This window comes from Stomoxys calcitrans, chromosome 5, assembly GCF_963082655.1.
Source record: "Stomoxys calcitrans chromosome 5, idStoCalc2.1, whole genome shotgun sequence".
Lineage (NCBI taxonomy): Eukaryota > Metazoa > Arthropoda > Insecta > Diptera > Muscidae > Stomoxys > Stomoxys calcitrans.
The window spans coordinates 94,552,586-94,569,622 of NC_081556.1; the positions used below are offsets into that span (position 1 = coordinate 94,552,586).

Here is a 17,037-nt window from a genome sequence, read left to right on the forward strand (position 1 = left end):
TTACTCATTCACGCATGCATTGATTCGGCCCCTGTATTATTCTAGCATTATGCTATCCAAGTATCGGCTGTCATCGCACTTTTCGAAATTGAATTGATCACACCGTTAACATACCAAGTTCGAGTTCCACAGTGAAAATCAAAGTTAACAGTATATGGGCGGGTTTCTCGTAGAAAAACTAAAGATCGTGTTCGCTAACCAGAACATTAATGTATCATGGTGACAAACCTTCTGTTAACATACTTGGTTTTCTCGTACACTTTTAAGGTAAATTAGACGATATGGCAACATTACGCAGCAATCAGCAATAAGAGTGTTCGCGTACTTAAAAATTTGCACAAATTTTTATAGAAAGTCGTTCGTTTTTTAGTAAAAGAGAGTGTGAGAACGAAAAACATTTGGAGAGTTTGCAAATTTCTTGTGGATGTTCTTTTTCCCCGCTGTAGTTTCTGGTCTACTGGTCCAAGTACCGGCAGCAATCGCGAATCATTTGATTTTTTTTCCACCACACAAAGGGCTTTTATGTCCAAGTACCGGCAGCAATCGCGAATCATTTGATTGTTTTTCCACCACACAAAGGGCTTTTATGTCTTTCTGCTTGTGGTGTATTCGTTGCCCCTTTTCTCCCCGTTTCGTGTGCAGTGGTTGACGCTCTTGTTCTCTTGCCGCTGTCATCCCGCTGTTTAAGGCATAACACTAAACATTAGGGGTATTTACGGTGATAAGAGAGCAGGTTTGAATACATTGTACACACAGAAAAAGTTTAATATTTCTGATTGGCACTATGTTTGGTGAGTTTAGAATACCAATACCAACATACGAGGGATACGTTCGAACTTTTTCACGGTATATTCGCATGTTCATTATCATCGACTGATCTCTCTTTATGTCTCGCTTTATGTGAAGCCCAGGTGGGTGAAGATTCTGATCCACAGGATTTTCACATTCCAGGGTATCACACTCTATCTCTTTTTATCCCCCACAGAAGCCTTGTAATGACATAGTGTTCCATAGGCAGCAACACTTGGGCTCACAAAATCCAAAATTCAATTCCATTTGGGTTAAATTTAGGATTGGAACACACGTACTTTACTTCGGGTTTATATATAGAAGTCCAAACTCGGAAAGGGAGGTTTCCTTAAGCGGCTTTGACTTCCTTTCAGACTCAATTACTACAATCTTAGAGGATTTTCGGGACAGTGAAATCGTTGTTGCTGGAGATTTCAATGTCAATAACTCCTTTTGGCTTTCCCATCCGGGACATACGACGCCGGAGGGTTAATACGCCGAGCTATTCGCCACGCAGAATGGCCTGATGCAACTAGTGAATGAACCGACACACATTTCATGTGTCGAAGGGCACCAACATAACACTCTTGACCTATTCTTAATTTCGCAACCTGAGAAGTATGAAGTTAATGTCCTTGCGCCTCTTAGTAACTCCCATCACTGCACCATTTCAGCGTCCTTTTCGTATTCTGCTCTTCGCACCGCCTCTTCCTCAGTCACGAAGCGTTAAATTTTTGCATACGAAAGAGCACGTTGGGCTGAGCTCAATGAAATTTTCCAGCATTTTAATTGGAAACTTTGTTTTCTAAACGGTGACGTTAATGCTGCTGCCGAAATGGTGCAGGAAGTAATATTAATAGGAATGGGGTCGTTCATTCAGACTAAGAACTTATCGGTTAAATCAAAAGATAAAATTTGGTTTAACCGGGCATGCGGAGATGCTGTCGGATCAAAAGAGGATGCATTTAGGACTTGGCGTCTGAACAAAAATGCCAATACCGAAATGCTGCGCAAACAGGCAAGAACTTCGTGTGCCAGAGTTACTTAGAGTACTTAGACACGAAAAGTTTCTTTACGAACAGCGTCTTCGTGCCAAAGTTATTGCTTCTCCGAGAGGAAGCAAGGGCTTTTGGTCATTCGTAAAAAGAGTAAAGGGCAACCCATCGGCAATCCCAACTCTAGTTAAGGATGATCAGGTGTTCACTGACCCGCTTGATAATGCTAATCTATCGGCTGAAGTGTTTGCAGGAAATTCTTCCTTGTCGTTTATCAATCATCTACTCCCCGTGATTGATAGTGTACCTAGTTCGATGCCTCAGGTATTCTTGCGAACACATGGAGTTAAAAGGGTACTTACGGATCTCGACGTTAATAAATCTCCGGGCCCGGACGGTATATCAACACTTGTCCTTTCTAAATGTTCTTTGGCGCTTGCTCGTCCACTACGCAACCTTTTCAACCTTGCTTACCATGCGGGAGTTTTCGCGAAGGGTTGGAAGGTTGCGAACGTGCATCCCATCCCCAAAAAGGTGGGGCGAACAACCCTGCGAATTACCGGGAAATTGCGATATGCTCCGCGTTCCCCAAGTTTATGGAGAGTATGGTTAACCATCATCTTGTCAGATACCTAGAGTCCAATGGCCTTCTTAGCGACAGACAGTATGGGTTCCGCAGAAATTGCTCTACGGGAGATCTAATGAAATTTTTATGGGAACGATGGAGTCTCTCTATCCATCAGTTTGGTGAGAGTAAGGTCGTGGCTCTGGATATCTCTAAGGCATTTGATAGGGTCTGGCACGAAAGCTTTTGGAGTCTGTAATAACTTCGTTCGATTTATATTGAGCTTTCTTAGAGATCGCACTATACGAATTTTTGTAGATGGGTTCTTATCAGATGAATATACATTGACCGCAGGTATGCCACAAGGCTCTGTCCTTTCCCCTTCCGTTCTCCTTATTTTCATTGACGATCCATTGGGTCAGACTTCGAATCCAGTCTACTCACTTGCCGATGACAGTAGTCTGTGTCATTCATATTCGTTCGACCATAGGTGCAGCCCTCAAGAAATTGTGGACAGGAGGCGTATTATGGATGAGACGCTCTCCCAGGATTTGTTGGCCCTTTCCGATTGGGGTAGAATGAACAGAGTAGACTTTAACGCTGTTTCTTGTCTCACAACCGATTCACTGAACGATTTCTATCGTCGATATGTATCGACGGTATGGATATTGAGCAGTCAGATGCTCCTGATGTTCTGGGCATGAAGATATAATGTGATGTCCGCTGGTCAAAACACGTATTCGAAGTGTCGAAAGAAGCATTCAAGTGTATGGGCTTTCTTAAGCGGTGCAAGAAATATTTCACCTCTTCTGATCTTCTCAATATCTATACTACCTACATTAGGCCGAGGATGGAATATAACTCTTATATATGGGCAGGAGCTCCAAAATCATCTTTGGAGCTACTTGACCGGGTTCAACTGAGAGCGATGGTGTTGATTGGAGACAGTAGGGTATCCATCTTTTTTGCTTCTCTTGAACATCTTCGGAATGTGGGTAGCGTTGTATTGCTCTATCGTTATTTTCATGGCGTGAGATATTCGTCTTCTTATTCCTGATGTTAGGATGTTCACCAGGAATACAAGACTTGCCAGGAACTCACACCCGTTTGTAACTGACCGAACCCGAACCCAGTCGGCCGAACCATGCATTACCGAGATAATTCATTTTTCGCCCGAACCATTCGTATGTGGAACCGAACCCACCGACATTGACGTTCAGAATTTTAAGACTAATATCTATAAACACTACTCATTCTTTCCCACCCTCCAATCCTTAACTTTCCTAATTGCCAACGCAATGCACTGCATATATAGGGGAATTCCCCTGCGTGTTGGTTACGTGAAAAAAAAATTATAATGGATAGTTATCGATATGATGCGACAACAGCCGATAACACATAATTTGCTCTATACAGTATGAAAATAAAATACAGAATTTTTTCTACATTATGGCTGGTACTATGTTTGGTTTTTGCGACTTTTTTTCGTGATTACTTTTTTTACATAATAGATTTTGAAGGAAAAAACTTGCTGATTTCATTCCCTCACTACAAATGAAGAAATGTTCACAGAGTATTATGTTATCATTGAGATTTGTTTAGTGTTTCAAAAAAGTAACCATGAAAAACATGTGTTTTCACCGGTGAAAACCAAACATAGTACCAGCCTTTACCCGTGAAATATTAAACTGGATAGTTATCGTTATAATGAGATAACAGCCGACAACACTTTCGATGACAAATCGTTACTAGTTTGCTATGCAGCCAATCTGAACTACATTGATTAGTGCTAATATAAAGTGGGCCAAGGGTTTCAAAATATAAAAGATTACCATGCGAAGAAATTAAAATACTTACGTCCAATTGTAAGCTTCTTCAATTGTTTTACAATAGAAAAACAAGACTCATTTGGCAGCAACATTGTATTTCGACAGATTTACAACAATGAATATTATTCTTATTAAAGAAAATCAAAGAAAAAACTTTTAATAGTATCCGTTCCTCAAGATGATATATCAAATTTTTAATTAGCACGAAGTAATTACTCGTTGGCAAATTATGACTAGTCTGTTCATCGATACCATCTGATGCACTGAATGTCATTTTACACTTAACTCCACTGTTTTGACAAAAGAACTGTCATGCCTTAATGTAATGCCCGATATTCCCCACAATGTCTATTAAACATTGAACCTCTGTTCTATAAGAAGTACTGTTCTGATTGAGCCGATAGGAACTCCAACATCCTGAGGCCTCTAGGCTAGAGAAGATTCTGTCCTCGAGACCTATTACGGTGGTCGCGTATGCTGATACCGTGGTATTGCGGTTATGGGAAAGTTTCCCAGCACTCTAAGAGATATACTTCAGGAAGATCTACGTGCAAGAGCAAAGTGGGCTACCGAAAGTGATCTGGGTATAAATCCGTGCAAGACAGAAGTAGTTCTTTTCAGCAGGAGATACAAGTTGCCTACAGTGGCACCTGTCTCCTTGGGTGGAGAGAATGTTCCATTTGCAGAAAACGCAAAATACTTGGGTGTTTTGCTGGGCAGGAAACTGAACTTCAAATCCAACACTTTGGAAAGGGCAAGAAATGTCACTCTTGTCCTATACACCTGCAAGAGAGCCATTGGCAAAAGTTGGGGATTTAGACCGCGTGTCATGCATAGGGTATACACTGCAGTAATCAGACCTATCATGCTATATGGTGTTGTGGTCTGGTGGACGGCGCTTCAAAAATGCACCTACTACTCAATACTTAACCGGATCCAAAGGATGGCTTGTTTGTGCATCATAGCCGTACTGAGGGCGACACCGTCTGATGCACTGAATTTAATGCTACATCTTATGCCTCTGGACATTGTGGCAACCCAAATTGCACCAACCACTACCGTGAGGTAAAGGGAGCTTTCTCATTGGTCATGTGGCGGCCACGGACACTGTGTTATAATTGATACAATATCTGATGATCTAGGCAGTGTGGATTACAACCTACCTGACCCGCTTTTTGATAAGAATTACTGTACCAGTATTCCTGATAGAACCGATTGGAACTACGATATCCCTGGTAACAGACTGGTACATTGACTTCTATACGGATGGTTCCAAACTAAACTACCAGGTGGTTTTTGGGGTGTACTCTAAAGATCTAGAACTGGTCATATCGAAGAGGTTACCCGACCACTGCAGTGTGTATCAAGCATAGATCCTTGCAATTAAGGAATTGGTGGAATGGCTAAGATATAATGTCATTACGACGATTGGCATAAATAGTTTCTCAGACTGCCAGGCGGCCATTAAATCTCTGGAGAACGTATTTCTGAAAAAAAAAACCGCCCTCGACTGTCGCAGATCTCTTAACGCCTGTTCTGGGTGCCGGGCCACAGAGATATCCCAGGAAAGCAGACGAGCTTGCGAGACTAGGAACTACCCTACACATACCAGGGACACTGGAATCTATGGGTATGCCTCTAGCGACATTTAAGCTAAGCTTTCTGGACCAGGCCCGAAGGGCAACGAATAATACAAATTTAAATTTTCTTCTTCAAGATCACTTTTTAGTGTTTAGAGCGCACAACAAGCCGATTACTGGCCTAGGTGTATGTCTATAGTGGCATGGGGCAGATTAATATCTGCACCCTCTTTTCAACCTTACCTAACGTAACCTAACGTCACCAAAAACAAAACATCGTTTCTATTGTAGTAGTCTGGTGCCTCGGGGACCGCCCAAAACACGCCAAGTGGATATATGTCAATCACAACAACTCGGCGTCATAGGCGGACATATGCTACAATGGCACGAATTCGATATTCACAGGGCGAAGTGTCCCCACCCTTAAAAGATATTAGAGAGTTAAAGAAGGCTCAGCGTACCGGGCCAGGTTCGGCTAGTACAATATAAAAAGTAAAACAAATATTACAAAAAAGCAATACTAAACATGTTTGTTAACTTTTAACAACCTTTTCGTTTAATTTTGGTTAGTTTTCCATTTCATATTCCCTTTTTCAATAAATAATAGTCAAATGTTTAGCCAAAATAAAACAGCTGAAGTAAAACAGCCGTTTTCGAAAAATCGAAATTCCTTCTCCCAAATTTTTCATCTCCCTATTTAATGAGAATAGGAGGATTTTATTCGAGGGAGAAATTAAACTCCCAGGGAGTTTTCAGAATTGAACTGCTTCTCATTCCTGACGCATAGTTGTTTGTCAGTCATACGAAACTTTCTTGAAACGCGTCCGATCAGCTGATTGGACCGTGCTCTACTGAGAATGTTCCTTGTTTGCACTGTCCATTTGTAAGAGAAATTGACCATCAGCTAATGTCTTTCCCAACTGCTACGATATCCAGATATCCATAAAGCAAAAATATCAACAGATACTCTTAATCCCCCCTCTGATCCTTTACCTAGCTATCCTCAACGAAATGCACTACATATATAAAAGACTTTATAAGCTTACATGAAAAAATTTAAATTTTTTCAATTAATTGCAGATGTTTGTGCATATGTGAATTTACAAATATTTTAAGTATTTAAATTGCAGTTCTCCATTTTCATCATGCGCTATCACGTTATAAAATATATAATCGGTTAACGTATCTAAACACCACATTGATTCTTTTTACTTCTCCCACATTTCACTTAAGACTCAGTCTCTCTTACTTGATATCGCATCTAGCAAGTGTGTGTTTTCTCTCTTGAAGTATATGTGTGTGTGTACTCATGAGTATTTTCTCAGTACATGCATGAGAACTGTTATCAGTTCAATTGTCAACTAATCCAAACACCACTGTAACTGAACATGCGTGTGGGTGTGTGTATGTTGTATGTTATGTTTCTGCACTGCGTTACTTTAAATAGGCGCTTGTAGGAGTTCGTTTGTTTGTGATAATGAACACCTTCTCTTTTCAATAAGAAGGTATATTACGATTGTTATTTTAAATATATATTTGTTGTTGTTCTTGTGTTTCTGTTGTTGTAAAAGTTCGTTTATTGCTGATAGTTGTTGTAGATTAGTTAAAATGTTTATTTAGATCTATTTTAGTTGGTTTTTTTTGTTAAGTTTAGATTTGTGTTTTTTATTATGCTTGTTGTTTGCTTATTTTCACGGTAATACTCTTCTTCTTCTTCTTCATTACTTGGAAGTTAATGTTCATGTTCATGTCCATGTTCTTTTTGTTTTTGTTTTGCTTTTATTTTGTTTATTTTAAATTTGTTTTATAAAGTAAATTACTGTACGCCATGTTGCTGCTCAGTTTGTCGTATTTTAAGCTTTTTGTTGTTTTGTTGGTATTAAAAAAAGTTATGCTCTCTTCATGTTGTTGTTGGTTTTTCTTTAACATTGGTTTTATTTTATTTCTTTGTTTTTGTTGTATTGTTTTGGGAAATCATTATAAAGACTTTAACAAACTTAATCTTAAAAAAGCAAAAAAAAAAATCTTTAAACAAATAAATAAAAAAATATATGTAATTTCTGAAGAATAGAATAAAGAATATAAGAAAAGAAAACAAAGGCAACTTGAGAGGGGAGGGTAGCAGATGAGTTAAACGAAAGAAAACAGCATTAGATATTGAGTTTAAAAAGTTCAAAAAATTTTAGAAAAATAAATTACAGCTTAAGTTTTGTGTGTTATTCAAAGAGAACTTGGAAACATTTTAAATGTAGAGGTATGTAAAAAAAAAACTATAAAAATTGATTGTATCCTTTCTTAAATTTTCAAATATAATAAATTTTTCTAAAAGTAAATGTTAAACTTTATCCCTTAGAGGAAGAGGAAACAACGAAAAATAAACGATTTAAAATATATGTATATATATAAATATTAGTTAAGTATATCATTTTAAAGTGAACGACGCAAAACGTTCAGTGATGATGTTGTTGTTGTTGTTGTTGTTTTTGTTTATGACAATGATGGAAATGATGATTATATGATAATAAAGGTGATATTGGTGTTGAGATAGTGGGAGAAGTTGTTTTGGGGTCGGCAGGAAAGAGGAAGAGAATTTACTTTGCTAGGGATTTAAGGACAATTTGGAGTTGGTTCAAAGGGGAGTTGTTTATCAGTTTTTCAGTTTTCTGGTTTTGTTTTGTTTTGTTTTTTTTTTCTTCTTTGTTTTCTCTTTTTTTAATTAAGTAAGTAATATAAAAGCGACGTTTTATCTTTAAACGTCAACAACCATTTTTTTGTGTATGTCTGTGTTACCAACCACCGAACAGAATTCATCGAATGAAATTTTGCCATCCTCATCCTTGTCGGCAAAACAAATTGTCTTATCCACAATCTGTTGTAATTGTGTATCCTTCAGGTTATTGCCCACCATCATCTTTAAGACCTTCAATTTGGGAGAAAAGAAACAAAAAAATAAAAGGAAACACAAAAACATTATATTAAATAGCTTCATAAAAACACTTCAAAAAAATTGTGATGCTTTTTGGTGTTTACATTTAAAGATATCTCTGTTGATTATTTGAGAAATGTTGCCCATCCTAAATATCTATTATATAAAAATTAAATTGTTGCGCTTTGTTTGTTTATTTGTTTGTTAGTGTGTTTGTCTGTTCCGTATAGACTCAAAAACGGCTGAACCAATTTTCATGAAATTTTCACAGATGGTAGAGTTTGGGCCTAGGTAGTACCCCATAGGGTACTATATTTTTTGATATCCGAAGGTGGGGCGGACCCTTCCCCATGCCCCAATTTTCAAAAACACCAGATCTCGCGTTAAGCGAAATTTTGTATGCCACCTTATGGTACCCCAAAAACACGAAATTGGTAAAGAAAATTTTGGGGTCAAATAATCTGGGGGGACGCCCCATCCCAAAACCCACCCGAACGGACATGTGCACCGATTGGGACAATATGGGTATCAAATGAAATGTATTTAAGAGTAGAGTACGAATTTGGTATGCAAATTTCACTCTTAAGTTTCGGGATGTCCCCCACCCCCAAAAAATCCCTAAGAGGATACTTTTACCGCTTTGGGCAATATGGGTATCAAATGAAAGGTATTTGAGAGTAGAGTACGAACTTGGCATTAAAATGTTACACTAAGTGTCGGGGGGCCCTCCAAAAAATACCACCAAACAGGACACTTTAACCGCCTTGAGTAATATGGGTATCAAATAAAAGGTATTTAAAAGTAGAATACAAATCTGAGACAAAAAATCATTTTTTGGTGTCTGCTGGCCTCCCCACCACCTAAGACCCCCTAGCCCTGAATATCTTGATAGCCTTCTTCAAAATGCTTGACATTATGGGGCTCAAACAAAATCGTGCTCTAGCACTATGCTGATATTACTTCAGGGTTGGCCTCTAAACTCCTTTCAAACCGCTCAGGATTAGCTACTATGGCGATAAATAATAGGTATTTGATAGTAGAAAATTAATTTGATAGTAGAAAATGAATTTGATATCCAAGTTTGAGGCCAAATGTTTGGGGGTCGTGCCAACTCATAAACTCCCCCTAATCCAATGGCAAATGGGGCTCAAATTAAAGAAATTTGAGAGAATAACACGATGCTGATATTTTTTCAGGGCTAAGTACGGGCTAATGCTGGCAACATTTGTGAGATACTATGTCATGTAAAACTTCTCTCAAAAGAGGTGTCGCACTGCAGCACGCTGTTCGGACTCGGTTATAAAAACGACGACCCTTATCATTGAGCTTAAAACTTGAATCCGACTGCACTCATTGATATGTGAGAAGTTCGCCCCTTTTCTTTAGTGGAATGTTCATGGGCAAAATTTGTTGTTTGTTTGTACCTGATGGCCCACCCTGCATACCCCTTAAAACTGGAAATATTTGTGGATTATGGCAAAGGGACACCTCACCCCATAAACCCCCCCTAAACTACACATATATACCGACTATAGCAATATGTAGCTCCAATGTGATTTTCGGGAGTGGAGTATGAATCTGATATCCACTTTTGGGGCAAAAAGTTTGGCTACTCCAATCCACCAACAAATCCAAGAGAATAAAGTAGATCTAACATCCAAACTTTAATGGGCGGACCCTCCCCTTACCCTATTTCCAAAAACGCCAGATCTCGGAGATGGGTGGTATATCTACGGGGCCGTCCCACCTACCAAACCACCACCCAAATGAAATATAAACCAATAATGCAAATATGGGACTCAAGTGAAAGGTATTTGAGACCAGAGCACGAATTTGATATATGGGGATCCGCCTCACTCTCAGAAACTCCCCCATACCGACCATAGCAATATACGGCTTCCATGAAAGGTATTTGGGAAAAGAGCACCAATATGATATTCACAATGGCGCGAAATATCTGAAAGGCCGTACCAGCACCCTAAAACAGGACTTATTTCCTGACGTGACCCTATAGGGCTCAGATAAAATAAGAGAGTGAAAGAAGGCGCAGCGGAGCGGGCCCTGTCCAATTAGTAATAGCATAAATTAAACGCGTAAAGACGCATTACGATCGGCGGCTCGATGTTCTGAGTGGAACGAGCCATGTCGGTTCGTCTGCCCGTTCGTCGAAATCAAGATAGAGGTCGAACGCGTAAAGCCAGCTGCTTGACATTTTCCACAGACACTTAATATTAATGCAGGTCGTTGGGGATCGCAAAGGAGCCATATCAGTTCAGATTTAAATAGATATAGCTCCCATCAGGGACGTAGCCATGGGGGGTTTTTTACTGTCGGTAAAGATGTTCACACTCGACGTCCCCGCGTTAGCACCACACCACTTCACGCCCGGATCTCCACTTGCAGGATCGTATTATGGTCAGGCAGTCTAAAACAGATCTCAGTCCCTGGATTCCCAATGTAAACCCCCAGGCTCACTCTGTCATCTAGCTTTGATGCATCCGTGTAACATGATCTTCCAGATGGCAATACTGGGGCTCGATCAATCCAAGACTGTGCCGATGGCAGCAGTGCCTCGCACTCGACTTCAGGTTCATCTCAGGTATCCGATCGGAAACCTCTTCCCTTCTTTCCGGGTTTCCTATCGTCGCCTCGATTATACCGCAATGGGATGAGCTGCTCCTATGCTCAATCCATTCACCCATCGCCTTAAGTCTCATAGCCGCAGTGGCTGCCTCATACTTAATCTGTATGTCAATGGGTTGGATATCTAGAATAGTCTCCAGTGCCCTAGTGGGCGTGGTCCTCATCGCTCCGCCTATGCCACAAAATGTTCTCTGAACCTGTTGTATGGTCCTTATGTTGTACTTTTTCTCCATAGCAGTCCACCAAACTACAGAGACGTAAGTAAGTATTGGTCTAATAACGCTCCTATAGAGCCAATGGAGTATCCTCGGATTCAGGCCCCATTTCGAGCCTACGGCCTGTCTACATAGTGCCCAATATCTGTGAGCCTTCTCAGTACGCTCCTGAATGTGACACTTCCAATTCAGTTTCCTGGCAAAGGTATTTGACCTTATCAGATATCGGAATTGTCTTATTGAGGAAACTTGGTGCGTTAAATTGGCCCACCTTCGTCTTCCTCGTGAACAGGCATATATCAGTCTTCTCTGGGTCCAGCCCAGCCATATGCCATATGCAAGGTCCATTCGGCCATTCTGCATAGTTCATTCGGATCCTTACCCCTTAAAAGTATTTTAACATAGTCTTCGGGTTCAAATCCCTCCTCAGTCAGCATCCGTAATAGGTCATTTAAGGTGGTCACCCATAGGAGTGGCGATAAAATGCACCCCTGTGCCGTGCCCTGTGCCACTTTCTCCCTTATATTTATGCCATGGGACACACACAATTTATTCACCAGTTCCTTATCATATGGTTAATCCAGTCTCTAAGGACCGGGTCCACTAAGTACTGGTCTAAGGATTGGATCAGAGTGTCGGTTCGCACATTGTTAAAAGCCCCCCTCGATGTCTATGCATACCGCCAGTGTGTACGTTTTGGCATCGAAGGATTCTTCTATTTTATGCACAACCTCGTGAAGGGCAGTCTCCACCGACCTTCCCTTGACATAGGCAAGCTGTTTGTATTTGATCAGTTCGCTGGATGTCCTACTCTTTATCATGGTGTCCACAATACGTTCCATGGTTTTGAGTAGAAAGGACTCAAGAAAGGTTTTTGAGTAGGCCTTTGGTGTCGCATAACTTGCCTTGCAGGGCTAGGGTACTAACACCACCCTTGCCTCCTGCCAGGCTTTCGGAGTATATCAAATCCTAGGCACGCTGTGAAAATTTTGACCAGACGAGGCGCCAGATAGTCTGCCTCTTTCTGTAGTAACGCCGGAAATATTCGATCGGGTCCGGGTGACCTAATGGATTCCTTCACCATAAATTCCGTTATTATTAACCTTCGATCAATGTCATTATTCCAAGATTCCGGTGTCTCCGTGAGTGCCTTCGTATCCTGTCGTATCCTGTGGAAAATGGGGTTTCATCAAAAGCCTCAACATGTCCTCCGTTGCCTCTGCTCTCACTCCCATGTCGTCTACATAAGTTTCAGTTTGGGCATGGGTTTGAATAAGGAAGTAACATTTTATTTGTTTCCTATTGCGCTTGTGAATCAAGTCGTCTTTAGGAGCCCTGTTCAAATTCAGATGAGTGCTTAACAATCTACTGGTATGTAAAGCACCATGATCCATTTGACATTGTCCGCTAATGATATTTCTTGGTCGAAATTGAAATCGCAACACCAGATAGCCAGTCTATGCTTTTCTTTGGATAAAAAGTATTATGCAATGGTCTTAAGCCGGAGGGCAATCTCCTGCAGTGGAATCTCAATTTTTATTTCTACTTAATGTTTTAATTGAAATTTGTTTTGTGATTTTTTTTTACTATGTACAATTGGTACTTACTTGAAACAGTTCACCATTTGATATGTAGCCATCATTGTCCATATCATATATACGAAATGCAAAACGTAACTTTGATAATTTATCGCCTTTAACGCTAAATTGTGAGACTCCTTGTATGAATTCCTTAAAATCTACTTCACCATTACCATCCGCATCGAATATGTCAATGACACGTTGCACCAGGGGATTCTGTTGTAATTCTGGCAATGACATAAACTCATCGACACTCAAGGCACCGGAATTATCTAAATCGAGTTTGCGAAAACGTTTACCCAATCGACGAATTTCATCGGCATCGACTGCAAAGAAATAAGGAAAAACAAAAAGGAAATCAGATATAAACTATAAACAAAACAAGTCAAAAGCGTGCTAAGTTCGGCCCGGCCGAATCTTATATATCCTTCACCATGGATCGCATTTGTCGAGCTCTTTTCCCGGTATCTCTTATTAGGATAAAACACAAAGGATAAAAGAAAAAAATTGTTATGTTATTGGAACTATATCAAGCTACGGTTCAGTTCGGGCCACAATTGAATTGAAAATTGTGTAAAATTTCAGCCATATCTAGTAAGAATTGCGCCCTCTAGAGGCTGAAGAAGAGATGGGAGCTGTATTCGGCTATAAACGGATTCAAACACTATTCAACACGTATGTTGAAGGTCATGGGAGAAGCCGTTGCACAAAATTTCAGCCAAATCGGATAATAATTGCGCCCTTTAGAGGATGAAGAAGTCAAGATCCCAGATCGGTTTATATGGCAGTTATATCAGGTTATGGACCGATTTGGAAAATAATTGCGCCCTCTAGTGGCTCAAGAAGTCAAGAGCCCAGATCGATTTATATGACAACTATATCAGATTATAAACCGATTTGAACCATACTTAACACAGCTGTTGAAAGACATGACAAAACACTTCATGCAAAATTTCAGCTGAATCGGATAAAAAGTGCGCCCTCTAGTGGCTCAAGAAGTTAAGACCCCAGATCGGATTATATGGCAGCTATACCAGGTTATGGACCGATTTGAACCACACTTAGCACAGCTGTTGGAAGTCATAACAAAACACGCCATGCAAAATTTCAGCCAAATCGGATAGGAATTGCTCCCTGTTGAGGCTCAAGAAGTCAAGAACCCAGATCGGATTATATGGCAGCTATACCAGGTTATGGACCGATTTGAACCACACTTAACACAGCTGTTGGAAGTCATAACAAAACACGCCATACAAAATTTCAGCCAAATCGGATAGGAATTGCTCCCTGTTGAGGCTCAAGAAGTCAAGACCCAAGATCGGTTTATATGGCAGCTATACCAGGTTATGGATCGATTTCGTACTTAGCACAGCTGTTGGAAGTCATAACAAAAAACCTCATGCAAAATTTCAGCCAAATCGGATAAGAATTGCGCCTTCTAGTGGCTTAGGCATCAAGATCCAAAATCGGCATCTTTATCAAAACATGGACCGATATGGCCCATTTACAATCTCTACCGACCTATACCTATAAGAAGTATTTGTGTAAAATTTCAAGCGTCTAGCTTTATTGCTTCGAAAGTTAGCTTGCTTTCGACAGACAGACGGACGGACATGGCTAGATCGACATAAAATGTCATGACGATCAACAATATTTATACTTTATGGGGTCTTAGACGCATATTTCGAGGTGTTACAAACAGAATGACGAAATTAGTATACCCCCATCCTATGGTGGAGGGTATACAAATCAAAGCTTGCTATGAAAGCAAGCATAACTTCAATAATTCTAACAAGCTAAGTCCTCAGGAGGCCACCGTAGGGCAGAGGTTAGCATGTCCGCCTATGACGCTGAACGCCTGGGTTCGAATCCTGGCAAGACCATCAGAAAAAAATTTCACCGGTGGTTTTCCCCTCCTAATGCTGGCGACATTTGTGAGGTACTATGCCATGTAAAACTTCTCTCCAAACAGATGTCGCACTGCGGCACGCCGTTCGGACTCGTCTATAAAAAGGAGGCCCCTTATCATTGAGCTTAAACTTGAATCGGACTGCACTCATTGATATGTGAGAAGTTTGCCCCTGTTCCTTAGTGGAATGTTTATGGGCAAAATTTGCATTTAAGTCCTCAAGTAAGATTTTTAATTTCAATTTGGCACTCATATACAATTTTTCATTGTTTTTTTTTTTTTCAGTGTACAATAATAGGCAATAATATTGTTGACACAATTGTGTTTTTTTTTTGCCGTCAATGCAAAATATCTTTATTTTATTGTATACTTAACTTAAACAAAATCGTCTCTCTTATCAATATTTTTTTTTGAAAATTCAAGGGCGTGCAAATATAGGGCCCTACTCTCAATCACTTTGGTTTTAAAATAATAAAATGCGAATAGAATAATGAGAAGAATTTCATGGGAAGTGTTCTTGTTGCTCTATTCATGCAAAAGCCTCCTAGATATATTTAAAAATACCTATATAAAAAAAAAAAAATATATATCAAAAAAAAAAAAAACAATCGAACAGATAAATAGTGGGTGGTGATGGTGAACAGCTAAATTGCTTAATAGTATTTACTTTGTGTCTAGTGTTCTGCTTATTTTTTTTGTACGTTTTTGTTTTTATAACATTCCACCTTTGGAGACAGACACAAAACTGTTTTTCATTTGTTTTCACGAGAGCGATCAATAATAGGATAGCTATGTGCTTGGTATGTGTGAGTGTGTGTGTGTATGTTTTGTCAGAATGTCAAAGCAACCTGAAGGCTCTCTCTCTCTCAGCGATTCATGAGAGAACAGCGACCAGTGGCAAGACTACAAGAGAGTAAGGGGTTACGAGAGTACAAAGGAAATACCAACAAATTCATCAGACGTTTATTGTGAGTCCCATATAATCTTTGAATACAATTTTACTCGTCATTAAAATGTCCGCTAATGACATGGGATCATCATAACGATATATGTACAAGTATTTTTTTATTAGGATGTGCATTAAATTATTAATGAAATTAAGTTTACAAACATCGAATCGAAAAAAAAATAAATTAACTTTTGAAAATTTTTCCTCTGCATATCAGTGGAAATTTTTATACCCACTATAATGGGTAAAGATGGTTATCAACCACAAAATTCATATGTAATACATATGTTTATTGAGTCTCCTGTCTCCTTGGGTGGAGAGAATGTTCCATTTACTTTCTGCAAAATACCTGTGAGTTTGAAATTGAATATCAAATCCAACATTTTGGAAAGGGCAAGAAAGGCCACCCTTTCCCTATACACCTGCTAGAGAGCCATTGGCAAAAGTTGAGGATTTAGACCGTGTGTCATGCATTGGGTATATACTGCAGTTGTCAGACCTATTACGCTGTATGGTGTTGTGGTCTTGTGGACAGCGCTTCAAAAATCCATCTACTGCTCAATACTTAACCGGATCCAAAGGATGGCTTGTTTGTGCATCACAGCCGCACTGAGGACGACACCATCTGATGCACTGAATTTAATGCTACATCTTATGCCTCTGGACATTGTGGCTACTCAAATTGCAGCGATCACTGCCGTGAGGTTAAGGGAGCTTTCTCATTGGTCATGTGGCGGCTACAGACGCTATGTTATCCTTGATACAATATCCGATGTTCCAGGCAGTGTGGATTACACCCTACCTGAGCCGCTTTTTGGTAAAAATTACTATACCACTATTCCTGATAGAACCGATTGGAACTACGATATCCCAGGTAACGTATGGATCCAAACTAAACGACCAGGTGGGCTTTAGGGTGTACTCTAAAGACCGACTACTGCAGTGTGTATCAAGCAGAAAACCTTGCAATTAAGGAAGTGGTGTCATGGCTAAGATATAATTTCATTACGACGATTGGCATAAATATCTTCTCAGACAGCCAGGCAGCCATTAAATC

General features: G+C 39.8%; 1 protein-coding gene across 1 annotated transcript in view; it reads right to left on the reverse strand.

Moving 5' to 3' along the window:
- Positions 1 to 7,347: 7,347 nt before the first annotated feature.
- Positions 7,348 to 17,037, reverse strand: part of LOC106086680 (calcineurin subunit B type 1) — a 43,977-nt gene continuing 34,287 nt past the window's right edge. The window contains exons 3-4 of the mRNA XM_013251444.2: positions 13,150 to 13,448; positions 7,348 to 8,678 (exon numbers count right to left, since the gene is read on the reverse strand). Coding sequence (XP_013106898.1) covers positions 8,508 to 8,678; positions 13,150 to 13,448 — 470 coding nt within the window. The 3' untranslated portion in view covers positions 7,348 to 8,507. The remainder of the gene's footprint in view (positions 8,679 to 13,149; positions 13,449 to 17,037) is intronic.